Below are 19,217 nucleotides of genomic sequence, written 5' to 3' on the forward strand. Positions count from 1 at the left end.
CGATACTCGGTCTAGACGATACTCGGTCGGGGCGATACTCGGTCGGGGCGATACTCGGTCTAGACGATACTCGGTCGGGGCGATACTCGGTCGGGGCGATACTCGGTCTAGACGATACTCGGTCAGGGCGATACTCGGTCTAGACGATACTCGGTCAGGGCGATACTCGGTCGGGGCGATACTCGGTCTAGACGATACTCGGTCAGGGCGATACTCGGTCGGGGCGATACTCGGTCTAAACGATACTCGGTCGGGACGATATTCGGTCGGGGCGCTACTCGGTCTAGACGATACTCGGTCGGGGCGATACTCGGTCTAGACGATACTCGGTCGGGGCGATACTCGGTCGGGGCGATACTCGGTCTAGACGATACTCGGTCAGGGCGATACTCGGTCTAGACGATACTCGGTCAGGGCGATACTCGGTCGGGGCGATACTCGGTCTAGACGATACTCGGTCAGGGCGATACTCGGTCGGGACGATACTCGGTCTAAACGATACTCGGTCGGGACGATATTCGGTCGGGGCGCTACTCGGTCGGGGCGATACTCGGTCGGGGCGATACTCGGTCTAGACGATATTCGGTCGGGGCGATACTCGGTCTAGACGATACTCGGTCAGGGCGATACTCGGTCTAAACGATACTCGGTCGGGACGATATTCGGTCGGGACGATACTCGGTCGGGGCGATACTCGGTCTAGACGATATTCGGTCGGGACAATACTCGGTCTAGACGATACTCGGTCGGGGCGATACTCGGTCTAGACGATATTCGGTCGGGACGATACTCGGTCTAGACGATACTCGGTCAGGGCGATACTCGGTCTAAACGATACTCGGTCAGGACGATACTCCGTCTGAACGATACTCGGTCTAGACGATACTCGGTCGGGACGATACTCCGTCTGAACGATACTCGGTCGGGACGATACTCGGTCGGGACAATACTCGGTCGGGACGATACTCGGTCGGGGCGATACTCGGTCGGGGCGATACTCGGTCGGGGCGATACTCGGTCGGGACGTTACTCGGTCGGGACGTTACTCGGTCGGGGCGATACTCGGTCGGGGCGATACTCGGTCAGGACGATACTCCGTCTGAACGATACTCGGTCGGGACGATACTCGGTCGGGGCGATACTCGGTCGGGACGATACTCGGTCGGGGCGATACTCGGTCGGGGCGATACTCGGTCAGGACGATACTCCGTCTGAACGATACTCGGTCGGGGCGATACTCGGTCGGGGCGATACTCGGTCGGGACGATACTCGGTCTAGACGATACTCGGTCAGGACGATACTCCGTCTGAACGATACTCGGTCAGGACGATACTCCGTCTGAACGATACTCGGTCTAGACGATACTCGGTCGGGACGATACTCCGTCTGAACGATACTCGGTCGGGACGATACTCGGTCGGGACGATACTCGGTCGGGGCGATACTCGGTCGGGGCGATACTCGGTCGGGGCGATACTCGGTCGGGGCGATACTCGGTCGGGGCGATACTCGGTCAGGACGATACTCGGTCGGGACGATACTCGGTCGGGACGATACTCGGTCGGGGCGATACTCGGTCAGGACGATACTCCGTCTGAACGATACTCGGTCGGGACGATACTCGGTCGGGGCGATACTCGGTCAGGACGATACTCCGTCTAAACGATACTCGGTCGGAGCGATACTCGGTCGGGACGATACTCGGTCGGGGCGATACTCGGTCGGGACGATACTCGGTCGGGGCGATACTCGGTCGGGGCGATACTCGGTCGGGACGATACTCGGTCGGGGCGATACTCGGTCGGGGCGATACTCGGTCGGGGCGATACTCGGTCGGGACGATACTCGGTCGGGGCGATACTCGGTCGGGGCGATACTCGGTCGGGGCGATACTCGGTCGGGGCGATACTCGGTCGGGGCGCTACTCGGTCGGGGCGATACTCGGTCGGGACGATACTCGGTCGGGACGATACTCGGTCGGGACGATACTCGGTCGGGGCGATACTCGGTCGGGGCGATACTCCGTCTGAACGATACTCGGTCGGGACGATACTCGGTCGGGGCGATACTCGGTCAGGACGATACTCCGTCTAAACGATACTCGGTCGGGGCGATACTCGGTCGGGGCGATACTCGGTCGGGACGATACTCCGTCTGAACGATACTCGGTCGGGACGATACTCGGTCGGGGCGATACTCGGTCAGGACGATACTCCGTCTAAACGATACTCGGTCGGGGCGATACTCGGTCGGGACGATACTCGGTCGGGGCGATACTCGGTCGGGACGATACTCGGTCGGGACGATACTCGGTCGGGACGATACTCGGTCGGGACGATACTCGGTCGGGACGATACTCGGTCGGGGCGATACTCGGTCGGGACGATACTCGGTCGGGGTGATACTCGGTCGGGACGATACTCAGTCGGGACGATACTCGGTCGGGGCGATACTCGGTCGGGACGATACTCGGTCGGGGCGATACTCGGTCGGGACGATACTCGGTCGGGGCGATACTCGGTCGGGACGATACTCGGTCGGGGCGATACTCGGTCGGGGCGATACTCGGTCGGGACGATACTCGGTCGGGGCGATACTCGGTCGGGACGATACTCGGTCGGGACGATACTCGGTCGGGGCGATACTCGGTCGGGGCGATACTCGGTCGGGGCGATACTCGGTCGGGGCGATACTCGGTCTAGACGATACTCCATCTGAACGATACTCAGTCTGGACGATACTCAGGTGAGATTTGCCTGTGTCACACTGAACCCGAGACTAAGAGAGCTGTGTTTGTAAATACAGCTACATTGACACCTTGCATTATGAAGTTGTCAGCTAATTTTAGATGGTTTCTTTGGAAAATGACATTGCTGCCCCCTTGTGACAACTTCCATGTTTAAAGAACATAGAACATAGAACATTACAGCGCAGAACAGGCCCTTCGGCCCACGATGTTGCGCCGACCAGTTTTTTAAAAAAAAACACTGACCCACTAATCTAAACCAATCCCTTTTCGTCCATAAACCTATCCACAGATCTCTTAGACGCCCCCAAACTAGGCGCATTTACAACCGCAGCAGGCAGGGCATTCCAGTCCCTCACCACCCTCTGGGTAAAGAACCTGCCCCTGACATCCGTCCTATAACTACCCCCCCTTAATTTAAAGCCATGCCCCCTCGTGCTAGCTTTCTCCATCCGAGGAAAAAGGCTATCACTATCCACCCTATCTAAACCTCTAATCATCTTATATGTTTCAATAAGATCCCCTCTTAGCCTCCTTCTTTCCAGCGAAAACAACCCCAAATCCCTCAGTCTCTCCTCATAGGATCTCCCCTCCATACCAGGCAACATCCTGGTAAACCTCCTCTGCACCCTCTCCAAAGCCTCCACGTCCTTCCTATAATGTGGGGACCAGAACTGCACACAGTACTCCAAGTGCGGCCGCACCAGAGTTGTGTACAGTTGCAACATGACGCTGCGACTCCTAAATTCAATCCCCCTACCAATAAATGCCAAGACACTGTATGCCTTCTTAACAACCTTATCTACTTGATTCCCAACTTTCAGGGATCTATGTACAGATACACCTAGATCCCTCTGCTCCTCCACACTATTCAAAGTCCTCCCGTTAGCCCTATACTCAACACATCTGTTACTCCTACCGAAATGAATTACCTCACACTTCTCTGCATTAAACTCCATCCGCCACCTCGCAGCCCAGCTCTGCAACCTTTCTAAGTCACCCTGCAAACTATGACACCCTTCCTCACAATCTACCACACCTCCGACTTTGGTGTCATCAGCAAACTTACTAATCCACCCAACTATACCCTCATCCAGATCATTAATAAAAATTACAAACAGCAGTGGCCCCAAAACAGATCCCTGAGGCACACCACTCGTAACCGAACTCCATGACGAATATTCACCATCAACCACCACCCTCTGTCTCCTATCTGCTAGCCAATTCCTGATCCAAGTACCTAGATTACCCCCAATCCCATACATCTGCATTTTCTGCAGAAGCCTACCATGGTGAACCTTATCAAACGCCTTACTAAAATCCATATATACCACGTCAACTACCTTACCCCTATCCACCTCTTTGGTCACATTCTCAAAGAACTCAATAAGGTTAGTAAGGCACGACCTACCTGCTACAAAACCATGCTGACTGTCTCTAATCAATTCATTACTCACCAAATAACTATAAATCCTATCCCTAATAATCCTATCCCTAATAATCCCTAATAATGTTTAAAGGTATCTTCTTGCTTTGAGTTAATTGTAACTAACAATATCTATACGATGCTCCGGTGTCCATTATTTTAACACCAGTCTTACCCGCGATGGAACACCGGGTTGGTGCCTGTTTTACAGCAACAAAAGACATTCAGCCCAACTAATCAATGGTGGAGTTTATATCCTACACGGGTTTCCTTCCCAATTCATCCACTCCTTTCGGTACACCTTCCAACTCACTCCTCTCTCACGTATCTTTGTCTACCTTCTCTTTGGAAAGCATCAAGGCGATTTTGCCTCAACCATTTCCTGTGATAGTGAGTTCCACCATCTAACCACTGACTCTAGGTTGGATTTATTCATAGCTTGTCTGTATTAAAGGCTCTTGGTTTTATTACGATCAGAGTTTCCTTTTTGAGGAAGGGTCAAGGGAGTGCAGTGAAGGTTTACCAGGCTGATTCCAGGGATGGTGGGACTGATGTATGAGGAAAGATTGACTAGATTAGGATTGTTTTTGCTGGAATTCAGGTGAATGAGGGGAGATCTCATAGAGACTTATAAAATTTTAACAGGTCTAGACAGGGTAGATACAGGGAGGATGTTCCCGATGGTGGGGGAGTCCAGAACCAGGGGTCACAGTCTGAGGATTCAGGGTAGACCATTTAGGACAGAGATGAGGAGGCGTGGCGAGCCTATGGAATTCATTGCCACAGGAAATAGTTGATGCCAAACCATTGAATGTATTCAAGAGGCAGCTGGATATAGCACTTGGGGCAAACGGGATCAGAGATTATGGGGAGAAAGCAGGATTAGGTTATTGAGTTTGACAGTCAGCCATGATCATGATGAATGGCAGAGCAGGCTTGAAGGCCTCCACCTGCTCCTACCTTCTATGTTTCTTTTTTTTAAATTTATTTATTTGTCACAAGTAAGGCTTACATTAACACTGCAATGAAGTTACCATGAAATTCCCCTAGTCACCACACTCCGGCGCCCGATCGGGTCAATGCACCCTAACCAGCACTTCTTTCAAATGGTGGGAGGAAACCCAAGCAGACATGGGGAGAACATGCAGACTCTGTGCAGAGAGTGGCCCAAGCCAGGAATCGAACCCGGTCCTTGGCGCAGTGCTAACCATAGTGCCACCATGCTGCCCCTATGATATCAATCAGTTTCTGTGTCATCAACTGCAGTTATCTATCGGTGAATCTGTTTTAACTAACCTCTCTCTAGGGCACAGGAAGACTTTTGGGAGGCTTGTGAGTGACTTGACGGACATTCTCTTCTGTTTCTTTTCCAAAGACCGCCATCCGAAGGTTCGCAGACGGTCCTGAGCCCCATGGTAACCTGTGGCCCCACAGGTATGCTGTTGTGTAGGCCTGTGGTCCTCAGTATGCCTCACTGCGCAGAGGTCTGTGAATCAGACTGGACCATCAAATTCAAGACACAGACCCACCAAGCGGCCTGGGAGGTAAGGACACAAGAAGTAGCCATTCACTGGGGAGCACAATCCTACACCCTAATGATAACATCATACATTCATCTGGGGCATCCCTGACAAGGCTAACATTTGTTGTTCATCCCTCGGATTATTGGGCCATTTTAGAGGGCACTTAAGAGTCACCCTGTGTCTCTGGAGTCACATGTAGGCCAGACTGGGTAAGGGCGGCAGATTTCCTTCCCTAAAGATGGGTTGGTACAAGAACCAATGAGAGCTTCATGGTCACCATTCCTGAGGCTAATTTTCAATTTCATTAACTGAATTAGAAATCCGTGGTGGGATTTGAACCCGTGTTCCCACACCATTTGCCTGGCCCTCTAGATTACTTGTCCAGTGACATTCCCACTGTGCCACCCTCTCCCATATATGGCTTGTGCCTTACAGATAGGTGGACGGGCTTTGAAAGGTCACGAGATGAGTTAGTTGCTGCAGAATTTGCAGCCTTTATCCTGCCCTTCCACGGCTGTTCCTGTTCAATCCCGGGGGGAGCAATAAAGATCTTCAGTCTGAAACGCTTACCTCTGTTTCTCTCTCCATGGATGCTGCTGAGTATCTCCAGGATTTTCTGTTTTTAGTTGTGGTGCAATGTTCTATCATCCTTATCATTAATGTTGCAGTTTTCCTCACTCTCCAGCATTCTCACTTCTTAACTCAGCAAGTTGTGGACTCAAACCCCGCACACACCGCCCCCCCCCTTTAATCTCAGCTGGTGATTGAGTGCAGATCGAGGCCTCGCTGCTTGGTCACGGATGTCAAAGCAAATGCCCTGTCACCTCAGGCTGGCTGGTCGCTGGGGGCTGGGTTGGAAAGACAGGGTACATATACCAGAAAGACAAAGGCTGAAATCTTCCAGCCCTTCCTGCTGGCAGGATTTTCCAGTCCTGTTGCAGATTCAGTGCCAGTGAGCAATGCAAATTGCCATTGGGATAGCCACTGGCGAGCTACCTCCATTGCCAGACAACCTGCCATGTGGAGGCATGGACGGGGGTGGTGGTAGCGGAGGGAAATCTATTGTGAAGGAATTCTGGCCTCCTCAGTTTTCGTCTGTCTCACATTGGTGGCCTGCAGTTGCCAAGGCCCCAAACTCTGGAATTTCCTCCCTAAGCCAGCTCTGCTTCTCCACCTGCCTCTCTCCTTTAAGATGCTCCTTAAAATCTACCTCCTTGACGAGATTTTGGTCACCTTCGATTTGATTTGACTTGATTTATTATTGCCACATGTATTAGTATACAGTGAAGAGCATTGTTTCTTGCGTGCTATACAGACAAAGCATACTGTTCATAGAGAAGAAAAGGAGAGACCGCAGAATGTAGTGTTACAGTCATAGCTAGGGTGTGGAGAAATATCAACTTAATGCAAGGTAGGTCCATTCAAAAGTCTGATGGCAGCAGGGAAGAAGCTGTTCTTGAGTCAGTTGGTGCGTGACCTCAGATTTTTGTATCTTTTTCCCAACGGAAGAAGGTGGAAGAGAGAATGTCCGGGGTGCGTGGGGTCCTTAATTAAGCTGGCTGCTTTGCTAAGGCAGCAGGAAATGTAGACAGAGTCAATGGATGGGAGGCTGGTCTGCGTGATGGACTGGCCTACACCTGTCCTAATGTGACTAGGTATCAAACACTGTTTGATAACATTCCCGCAAAGCACCTCTCTAGTGTAGTAAAGGCGCTATATAAATACAAAGATATTGTTGTTGATGGTGTTTCTCTTGTTCTCTTTCCAGAAGATCCTTTCTTTGTCAGGGGTCCTTTCACATGCTTTAAATTACTCTCTCTCCAGGAGGTGGTGACGTTGGAGGAGGAGAATCTAAACACTCCGTGCTACTGTCAGCTGGATCCCCAGTCCTGTCACGTGTTGCTGGATCAGTTGGGCACGTACGCCCTCGTTGGGGAGTCAGTCTCCAAATCAGCCATTAAAAGACTCCAACTCGCCATATTTGCACCCACCTCATGTACATCACTGGAGTACAGCCTTAAAGTGTACTGTGTGGACGACACTCCAGATGCTTTGAAGGTACCTGTTACATTGTAAGCTTCTCCACGTCCATTCTCTCTGGTGTGTTTCTTTTCTTACAGCGACCCACTTTTATCACATTGTTATTAGAGAGTCGTGCAGGAACCTTACAGACTTAACATTGATTTCAGTAACTTCTGACTGTAACAGCCACTGTGCTCTCCCATGCAGCAGGTGCTGGAGATGTTTTCGCTGTTGCCATTTACACCTCCCATCTTTCGTTTCTTCTCCCAATCGTCCCGTTTATCATTAAATCACTCCCACTTCCTTTTCCTCTGGCAGACCCTCGGGATCACGGTGATTTGGGGTGGGGGGGGGGTGTGGGTGGTTCTGAGGAGGATGATAAATCCAGAGCGTGATCTGTGTGGGCTCTGCTACGTGTGGGATTGGTGATGCTCGATGGGTTGGGTGGAACCTCTGTACAAAGTCTCTCGGCATGTTTCATGCCTCTCTGGATGCCACTGCCATTATTGTCAAGCCTGGGCCTCGCGTGAGTCAGTGTGGATCATAGAATCCCTACAATGCAGAAAGAGGCCATTCAGCCCATCGAGTCTGCACTGACCACTATCCCACTCAGGCCCTACCCCCATAACCCCATACATTTACTTTACCTAGTCTCCCTGACACTCAGGGGCAATTTAGTGTGCTAATCCAACTAACCCGCACATCTTTGGACTGTGGGAGGAAACCGGAGAACCCGGAGGAAACCCACACAGACATGGGGAGAATGTGCAAACTCCACACAGACAGTGACCCAAGCCGGGAACCGAACCCAGGACCCTGGTGCTGAGAGGCAGCAGTGCTAACCACTGTGCTACAGTGCCACCCCACGTTTGATGGATGTTTGACCTCTTGAATACATCCCAGTGGATTTTCTGCTGTCCTTTTGGCTTTTTCCTCCTTATCCCACCCGTCCTTTTAACACACTCCCTAGTTAATTAGAAATGGTTAAATCCCTCAGTTTGCTTATTTGTAACAGCAGGTCACTGATCTGAAATGTTAGCTCAGTCTCACAATGTCCTCATGTGCTGCCTGGCCTACAGTTTATTTTTACTTCAGGCACCTCGTGGTGCAGTGGTTAGCACTGCTGCCTCACAGCACCAGGAACCCGGGTTCAATTCCAGCCTTGGGTGACTGTCTGTGTGGAGTCTGCGTGTTCTCTCCGTGTCTGCATGGGTTTCCTCTGGGTGCTCTGGTTTCCTCCCACAGTCCAAAGATGTGCAGGTTAGGTGGAGTTGGCCATGCTAAATTGCCCTTTAGTGCCCCAAGATGTGTAGGTTAGGGGTATTAGCAGGGTAAATACATGGGGTTACACGGATAGAGTAAGGAATGGAGCCTCGGTGAGACGCTCTGTCAGAGAGTCAGTATAGAATCAATGGGCCAAATGGCCTTCTTTTGCACTGCAGAGATTAACAAAGAACAATACAGCACAGGAACGGGTTCTTCAGCCCACCAAGCCTGTGCCAATCACACTGTTCGATCTAGACCAACTGCCTGGCTCCCTCTACACCCCATTCTATAATTCCAGCATCCAGACTACCATTCTTGGCATCCTCATGACAATTCTTAAAATCTCATGTTTTTCCTTGATCGGAATGGCTTGGAGGGGTTGTCAACTGATACTATCATTGGGTAGATGTGGACAGAATGTTTCCTCTTGTGGAAGAATCCAAAATCTACAAGTTAGTTACTAATGAACCCAGCAGGGAAACAAGGGGGGTGTTCCTTTACTCAGTAAGTGGTTAGAATGCAGAGTTCGCTACCACAGCGAGTGCTGAAGGCAGAAAGATTTGGTGCCCTCAAGAAGAATCAAGGACCGGATCTTTCCGGCTTTTCAGGTTCCACCGCTACTGGCCAGGGAGGACGGAGAATTTGGCGCTCAGCCAAACCTCCATTCATAGCAGCAGGACTGGAGAATCCCAGCTGCGGGCGAGGTGGGAGAAACCCAGCCAGCGAGTTCTACCTTCTAAAAGCAGGATGTAGAAGGAAGTAAGTGAGAAGATTTAGAAGGACAGTGTCAGGATTGAGAGGATACAGCCATCAGGAGAGACTGAGAACATGCAGCGGGACCGGAGAATCCCGCTGGCGTGAATGGCTGGAAAATTCCGCTCTAGATGAGAGCAAAGGGAGTTGGAAGGTATGTTGGAATACTGAGTTGAGGTCGGTGGAGTTGGAGGAGAATCGTGTGGAATATAAACACCAGCTCAGGCTCACGAGGCCCCTGACCTTTGTCTATCATGTGTGTTTTAAATGAGATGGCACAGGATGCCCTAGACTGGGTAAGGCTGACAGATTCCATTTTGTAAAGTGAATCATTTAGTTATTTACAGCAGGCTTCATTCTTTTGTTGAATTGGTCTGTTTGTGTCTCTCTCTACAGGAAGTGCTGGAGCTGGAGAGGACTCTGGGTGGTTACTTGCTGGAGGAACCCAAAACCCTGCTCTTCAAGGACAGTTATCACAACCTCCGGCTCTCCATCCACGATATCCCTCATTCACTGTGGAGAAGCAAATTGCTTGCCAAATATCAGGTAGGAGCCCAAATTATTACATCACCAGGATCATTTAAAAAGAAGATACTTCTATTTTTTTTTATTATTTGTTCATGGGACATGCCCATCGCTGGCTGGCCAACGTTTATTGCCCATCCATAGTTGCCCTTGTTCAGTTGAGAGTCAACCACATTGGCACAGTGGTTAGCACTGCTGCCTCACAGCGCCAGGGACCCGGGTTCAATTCCCGGCTTGGGTCACTGTCTGTGTGGAGTCTGCACATTGTCTGCGTGTCTGCGTGGGTTTCCTCTGGGTGCTCCAGTTTACTCTCTCAGTCTGAAAGACGTGCTTTTAGGTGCATTGGCCATGCTAAATTCTCCCTCAGTGTAACCAAATAGCACTGTGGCGACTAGGGAAATTTCACAGTAACTTCATTGCAGTGTTAATGTAAGCCTACTTGTGACACTAATAAATAACTTATAAAAAAACTTTAAACATTTTTGTTACTATCCCTCTGAGAATTGCTGCCTGAATGATCTTTGAATGGCGAGGTCCTCCTTTGTAATGTATTGTTAATGGTTGAGCATTTTGTTGTATTGCACTCTCTGCTGCCCCCTCTGTTGGGGAGGTGTAAATGTACACAAGAAATAGGATCGGGAGTGGACCATACATCCCCTTGAGCCTGGCTCTCCATATACCCTGATTTCCCAGTAGTAATCCAAGAGTCTGACCATCTCAGCCTTAAACATATTCAACAATGGAACACGCACAACTCTCCGGGGTGGAAAATTCCAAAGATTCACAGCCCTTGAGTGAAGAAATTTCTCCTCACCCCAGTCCTAAATCACCGTCCCCTTGTCCCTAACCTGTGTGCCCTGCCCCATGTGGTTCACAGTTGTTCAGCCTGCAGTTGTTTGTGTGTTTGTCGTGCCCAGGCCAACACGCAACAGCCCAAATTCATCGCCTATTCTGTGTTGAGTTAGCTGATCTCCGTGGAGAGGTCAAAAGTCTCCGTGAGAGGTCAGCTTTCAACGGGGGTACCCACCTCTGACTGCTTATCATAGAATCCCTACAGTGCAGAAAGAGGCCATTCAGCCCACTGACTCACTGACAGAGAGAGTATCTTACACAGGCCCTCCCCCCACACGCTATCCCTGTAACCCCACACAATCTGCCTAACCTGCACCTTTTTTAGACTGTGGGAGGAAACCGGAGGAAACCCACGCAAACATGGGGAGAATGTACAGATCCCGCACAGTCAGCCAGCCAAGGTCAGAATAGAACCTGAGCCCCTGGCAGCACTGCTAACCACTGTGCCACACTTGAGATTACCTGATTGCAATGCCTCATTTGGCTGACTAACCTACCAGCCATCCGCAGCCGGGATTCATGAACAAAGGATGGGTGTTGTGGAAGATTTCAGCAACAGCTTTTAGTGGAGGGAAGAGGGTGTATTGGAGAAGGGAGTTGTTCCGAAGTTCAGAATGTTCCAATGCCCTTCACTCTGCTTTTCCAAATGAATCTGGTGAGAGATTAACACCGAAATATAAATCATTTCTTCCCAGACTGGTGATATCAAATGTCGAACATCATTTTTGTCTTACTTCTCTCTACCAGTCAGGTAAACTGCCACAAGTCACGTTGCTATGGAAACTGTTGCCAGCAATGCAAGGGCATAGCATGAACATCCTTTTGATTGTTTTGAATGTTTGTGTGGTGTACACAGAGATCAAGAGACTAGATGCAGCAGGGGACAAAGGCCAGATATTTGCAATAGTTGACCCTTTCTAGTTGTCATTTTTGGGTTATTATTTTTCCTACTGTTGACCCCAAAGATTTTGCTTCCGAAATCCAACTTGTTGTGACGGGCCTTGAAGCAGACTTGGAATGAAACCAGATTTCCACCTGGAGCTTCCTGGTAGCACAGCGTCAATAGCACTGAACTAGTAATCAAGAAACTTGGATCAGAGATTTGGAGTTATGAGTTCAGATCCCTCCATAGCAGCTCGGGAATTTAAATTCAACTCATGGAATAATTGTGGAATTTAAAAAGTTAGTCTCAGTAATAAGGACCTTGAAGTAATCAGACTGTAGTTAAAAAACCCATCTGGTTCACTACTGCCCTTTAGGGAAGGAAATCTGCCGCCCTTACCCAGCCTGGCTGACATGAGACTCCAGAGCCACAGCAATCTGGTTGACCCTTAACTGCCCTCTGAAATGGCCAACTGAGACACTTAGTTATACTTAAAAATATGGCTCCCCACCACACTCTCATGGGCAGCTAGGGATGGGCAATAAAGGATGCCCTAGCCAATGACATCTCACATTCTGTGAATGAATGAAATAAATTTTTAATTGCTGCTCAGGTTATATTAACATTCCCCAGTAAATACTGACACACTCCCCAGGGACACCCTGTAAACACTGACACACTCCCCAGGGATCCCCCTGTAAATACTGACACACTCCCCAGGGATCCCTCTGTAAATACTGACACACTCCCCAGGGATCCCTCTGTAAATACTGACACACTCCCCAGGGATCCCTCTGTAAATACTGACACACTCCCCAGGGATCCCTCTGTAAATACTGACACACTCCCCAGGGAGAGGGCGGGAAAGTGGAACTGAGCCAAGACAGATCAGCCATGATCTTATTGAATGGCGGGGCAGGCTCGAAGGGCTAGATGGCCTACTCCTGCGCCTATTTCTTATGTTCTAAATACTAACACACTCCCCAGGGATCCCCCTGTAAATACTGACACACTCCCCAGGGATCCCTCTGTAAATACTGACACACTCCCCAGGGATCTCCCTGTAAATACTGACACACTCCCCAGGGATCCCCCTGTAAATACTGACACACTCCCCAGGGATCCCTCTGTAAATACTGACACACTCCCCAGGGATCCCTCTGTAAATACTGACACACTCCCCAGGGATCCCCCTGTAAATACTGACACACTCCCCAGGGATCCCTCCGTAAATACTGACACACTCCCCAGGGATCCCTCTGTAAATACTGACACACTCCCCAGGGATCCCCCTGTAAATACTGACACACTCCCCAGGGATCCCTCCGTAAATACTGACACACTCCCCAGGGATCCCTCTGTAAATACTAACACACTCCCCAGGGATCCCCCTGTAAATACTGACACACTCCCCAGGGATCCCTCTGTAAATACTGACACACTCCCCAGGGATCCCCCTGTAAATACTGACACACTCCCCAGGGATCCCTCCGTAAATACTGACACACTCCCCAGGGATCCCCCTGTAAATACTGACACACTCCCCAGGGATCCCTCTGTAAATACTGACACACTCCCCAGGGACCTCCGTAAATACTGACACACTCAATCAGGGATCCCTCTGTAAATACTGACACACTCCCCAGGGATCCCCCTGTAAATACTGACACACTCCCCAGGGATCCCCCTGTAAATACTGACACACTCCCCAGGGATCCCCCTGTAAATACTGACACACTCCCCAGGGATCCCTCTGTAAATACTGACACACTCCCCAGGGATCCCCCTGTAAATACTGACACACTCCCCAGGGATCCCCCTGTAAATACTGACACACTCCCCAGGGATCCCCCTGTAAATACTGACACACTCCCCAGGGATCCCTCTGTAAATACTGACACACTCCCCAGGGATCCCCCTGTAAATACTGACACACTCCCCAGGGATCCCCCTGTAAATACTGACACACTCCCCAGGGATCCCTCTGTAAATACTGACACACTCCCCAGGGATCCCCCTGTAAATACTGACACACTCCCCAGGGATCCCTCTGTAAATACTGACACACTCCCCAGGGATCCCCCTGTAAATACTGACACACTCCCCAGGGATCCCTCTGTAAATACTGACACACTCCCCAGGGATCCCCCTGTAAATACTGACACACTCCCCAGGGATCCCCCTGTAAATACTGACACACTCCCCAGGGATCCCTCTGTAAATACTGACACACTCCCCAGGGATCCCCCTGTAAATACTGACACACTCCCCAGGGATCCCCCTGTAAATACTGACACACTCCCCAGGGATCCCCCTGTAAATACTGACACACTCCCCAGGGATCCCTCTGTAAATACTGACACACTCCCCAGGGATCCCTCTGTAAATACTGACACACTCCCCAGGGATCCCCCTGTAAATACTGACACACTCCCCAGGGACCCCCCTGTAAATACTGACACACTCCCCAGGGATCCCTCCGTAAATACTGACACACTCCCCAGGGATCCCTCCGTAAATACTGACACACTCCCCAGGGATCCCTCCGTAAATACTGACACACTCCCCAGGGATCCCTCTGTAAATACTGACACACTCCCCAGGGATCCCTCTGTAAATACTAACACACTCCCCAGGGATCCCCCTGTAAATACTTACACACTCCCCAGGGACACCCTGTAAATACTGACACACTCCCCAGGGATCCCTCTGTAAACACTGACACACTCCCCAGGGATCCCCCTGTAAATACTAACACACTCCCCAGGGATCCCCTGTAAACACTGACACACTCCCCAGGGAACCCCCTGTAAATACTGACACACTCCCCAGGGATCCCTCTGTAAACACTGACACACTCCCCAGGGATCCCCCTGTAAATACTGACACACTCCCCAGGGATCCCCCTGTAAATACTGACACACTCCCCAGGGATCCCTCTGTAAACACTGACACACTCCCCAGGGATCCCTCTGTAAATACTAACACACTCCCCAGGGACCCCCCTGTAAATACTAACACACTCCCCAGGGACACCCTGTAAATACTGACACACTCCCCAGGGATCCCCCATGTTCATTGGCCAAACTGAAAGGTAAATCATTTCCTTATTATTGGTTAGAGAAATTAAATATGGAAGTTGATCAAGAACCACCAGGAAAAGAGAATTCAGAAATATAAATATTGGGCTTGGATTATCCCTAGCCAGAGGGATTCCCATTTTGGAAAATTTGAATTTAGACTTGCCTTGGCGTCCCAAGATGTTGAATTGTTTTTCAATTCCACCCGCATCACATTCAATGAATGGATGAAAATAATCAAATGTTTCTCTCTCTCGTGTATCTTCCTAGGAAATCCCATTTTACCATATCTGGAGTGGTACGCAGAGAGCCTTACACTGCACCTTCTCACTGGAGAGACACAGCCTGGCATCAACTGAATTTTCCTGTAAAATCTGTGTCAGACAGGTGGAGGGAGAGGGACAGATATTCCAGCTGCACGCGACCATTGAAGAGGTGAGAACATAGCGAGGCCATGAATGGTTGGAAGCTGTGCTCACAAACTTCCCACATCGCACACATTTCACTCTGTTTCTGAGAATAAATGAACAATACGGGCAGCACATATTGGGTTAGCACTGCTGCTTCACAGCTCCATGGACCTGGGTTTGATTCCCGGCTTGGCTCACAGTCTGTGTGGAGTTTGCACATTCTCCCTGTGTCTCTGTGGGTTTCCTCTGGGTGCTCCGGTTTTCTTTCACAGTCCAAAAGACGTGCGGGCTAAGTGCTAAATTCTCCCTCAGTTTACCCGAACAGGCACCGTGTGTAACGACTAGTGGATTTTCATTGCAGTGTTAATGTAAGCCTACTTGTGACACTAATAGATTAACTTTAAATAATTTAAAAGCATGAAAGAGGGCAGAGGTACAGGAAATTGGGAATGATTTTACCACCTTATTTGGATTGCATGGGAAATACAGCCAGAAATAAGGCCATTTGGACCAATAAGCAATAAGCAACAAGCTTCGCACGAGCCTCCTCCTACCCTCCATCATCTCACCCTATCATTATATCCTTCAGTTCCTCTCTCCCTATTGCGTTTATCAATATTCTCCTTAAACACATCTGTGCTATTTGCCTCAGCCATTCCACGTGATGGTGAGTCCCACATTCTCATCTCTCTCCGAGTAAAGACATTTCTCCTGAATTCCTGATTGGATTTATCAGTAGCTCTAGTCTACCCCTGGAAATGGAAATCTCTCCATGTCTACTCTATCAAGCCCCTTGGGGTGGCACGTTGGCACAGCAGTTAGCACTGCTGCCTCACAGCGCCAGGGACCCGGGTTCAATTCCAGCCTCGGGTCACTGTCTGTGTGGAGTTTGCACATTCTCCCTGTGTCTGCGTGGGTTTCCTTCGGGTGCTCCGGTTTCCTCCCACGCTCCAAAGATGTGCGGGTTAGGTTGATTGGCCATGCTAAATTGATGCTTTGTGTCAGGGGGATTAGCAGGGTAAATATATGCAGCTACAGGAATAGGGCCTGGGTGGGATTGTGGCAGGTGCAGACTCGATGGGCCAAATGGTCTCTTTCTGCACTGTAGGGATTCTATGATTCTATAATCTTAAAAACCTCTAGCGGATCAGCCATCAGTTTTGATTTCTGATACTCTTCAAACTTTCCAGACCGGTCAACCTCTCAGATCTGGGATCCCATCTTTTGTTTTGAAACTTTTCCAGCGCTTCTATTTACAGTTTGGACACCAGAATTGTGCACATTACTCCTAAGTGTAGTCTGTCCAATATTCTACAGGAGTTTAACATTTCTCTGCTTTTCATTGTTATCCCTCTGGAAATGAACTCCAGTACTCTAGTTTCCTTAAGCCCAAGGGACCACTTTGGGAGAAAAATCATACCACCCCCGAGAATCTTTCTGGGTGCTACTGATTGAGACATGAGAAGCGAGTTTGTGAAGATGTCAAAACATAAACAGAAAATGCTACGAACACTAAGCTGGTTTGACAGTTCCTGTGGAATCACAGAACAAAATCATATGCCGGAATCCTACCACCCCATTCCCATTCATCATGGAAATCGGAAAATGGGAAGATCCATTGACCTCGAGCAGGATTTCCTGGTCTTGGGTTGAATGTGGTCATAAAGTTCCACCTACTGAATCCTTACGGTGCAGAAGGAGGCCATTCAGCCCAACAATCCTGCACCAACTCTCCAACAGAACATCTTACTCGAACCCCATGCATTTACCATGGCTAATCCCCCTAACCTACACATCTTGGGACAATTTAGCATGGTCAGTGCACCTAACCTGCACATCTTTGGACTGTGGAAAGAAACTGGAGCACCTGGAGGAAACCCATGCAGACACTGGGAGAACGTGCAGACTTCACATAGACAGTCACCCAAGACTGGAATTGAACCCAGGCCCTTGGCACTGTGAGGCAGCAGTGCTAACCACTGGGCCACCAGAAAGGAAACACTGGGTGGAATTTTCCAGCCCTTCCCACCAGTAGGATCTTCCAGTCTTGCTGAAGTTGACACTCACCCTGTGGCAGGGCAGGACTGGCAAGCCACACAAATGGCCATTGACTCAAGCAGGACTGGAAGATCCCACCAGCGGCCATTGGACTCACTGCTCCGTGCCCAGAGTTAACCATCAATAACTTCCCGCAGAACTGGGGAACATGAGCAATGTAACAGGTTTTGAACAAGTGCAGTGACAGGGAAATGGGCTGTCAACAATGGAGGGGAAGAATGAATGGGGAGCCCTGTTGGGAAAGCAGGTGAGGAGGGGGCTCAGAAAGATGAAATGACAGAGGGGTCACTTTTGCAAGGAGTGGGACCAGTGAACAAAACCAAAAGAGAAAATGCTGGAAAATCTCAGCAGCTCTGGCAGCATCTGTTAGGAGAGAAAAGAGCTGACATTTCGAATCCAGATGAGCCTTTGTCAAAGCTAAAAGGCACAGAAAGTGGGAGATATTTATACTGCAGGGGGAGGGAATGAAAGATGAGTCATAGCCACAAAAGCAAGGGGAAAGGCTGCTAATGGCAGCCCGTAGAGAGAATAGAAGGTGTGAATGGCCACATGGCAGAGAAGCTGAAATCAGAGAGTAAACTGTGACAGATGGAGATGGGGGCAGATGGGCGTAAGAGAGGTAAAATTGAGAAAAAAGGGGGAAGTAAAGGTAAGGGAAGGGGAATAAAATAAGGGGAAAGAATGAAGGGGAAAAGAAAAATAAACATTTTTTGTTTTCACTCATGAACAAAAGATGTGTCTGAAGGAGGTGTAAATGGCAACAGCAGAGTCAGAACCAGCAACATGCTTCCAAAAAAATTGGACCAGTGGTTATGATCTGAAATCATTGAGTTCAGCTTTGGGGCTGAGGAGCTGTAAAATACCGAACTGATAAAGGAGTGCTTTCCCCCAGCTTCCAATAAGCTACAGTGTCAGAAACCAGGGGCAGAGAGATCAGTGAGACGGAGATGGAGAATTGAAATGATAAAGCTACAGAAGCTGGGGCGGGGGGGGGGGGGGGGGGGGGTCGGAATTCACCAGAGTCGTATGCCCCACCCCCCCACCTCCCACCCTCCACCCTCCACTCCAGGTGCCAGCGAGAATGGAAAATTTGACACTCAGCTAAACCTCCATTCACTGCAGCGAGACCGGAGAATCCCAGTTGCGGGCGAGGTTGGCGAATCGCGGCCAGGGTGTCCATCTGTTTTGCTGTCCCAATGAACGTGTGGGCACTCTCTTTTAAAATGCATTCGTTTCACTCGAAATACAAAGGGAGAGTAGCATGTCCTCAAGTCAACACTGTGGACCAAGCAAATCCGGAATGCTGTTCTTTGTAATCTTGGAAGTTGGAATTGGTGTTGACATGATAATAAATGTTTGTTACCTTCCTTAACAGAACGCCAAATGTGTTAGCCCGTTCCACACACAGGTTGGCACCAACATAACCACCCAGGTGGGCCCTTATGCCTTTAAGATTCCGTATTCCATCAGGCAGAAGATCTGCACTAATTTGGACGCACCAAATACGCGGGGCAATGACTGGAGGCTCCTGGCCCAGAAGCTGGGGGTTGACAGGTGAGTAGGAAAGTCCCCGACAGTCTCTCAGTAGGCAGAATGAATGGAAATAAATGGGTCCATGAGTGAGCCAAGTGAAGAAAATATACACGTCAAACATGCTATTGATTTGTGGAAT

At 49.8% G+C, this 19,217-nt stretch overlaps 1 protein-coding gene across 1 annotated transcript in view; it reads left to right on the top strand.

Moving 5' to 3' along the window:
• unc5b (unc-5 netrin receptor B) overlaps positions 1-19,217 on the top strand; it is a 93,097-nt gene that overhangs the window by 69,594 nt on the left and 4,286 nt on the right. The window contains exons 12-16 of the mRNA XM_080215584.1: positions 5,549-5,717; positions 7,521-7,754; positions 10,134-10,283; positions 15,348-15,512; positions 18,921-19,099. Coding sequence (XP_080071710.1) covers positions 5,549-5,717; positions 7,521-7,754; positions 10,134-10,283; positions 15,348-15,512; positions 18,921-19,099 — 897 coding nt within the window. The remainder of the gene's footprint in view (positions 1-5,548; positions 5,718-7,520; positions 7,755-10,133; positions 10,284-15,347; positions 15,513-18,920; positions 19,100-19,217) is intronic.

Source organism: Carcharhinus amblyrhynchos, chromosome 31 (genome assembly GCF_965287045.1).
Source record: "Carcharhinus amblyrhynchos chromosome 31, sCarAmb.v2.hapA, whole genome shotgun sequence".
Lineage (NCBI taxonomy): Eukaryota > Metazoa > Chordata > Chondrichthyes > Carcharhiniformes > Carcharhinidae > Carcharhinus > Carcharhinus amblyrhynchos.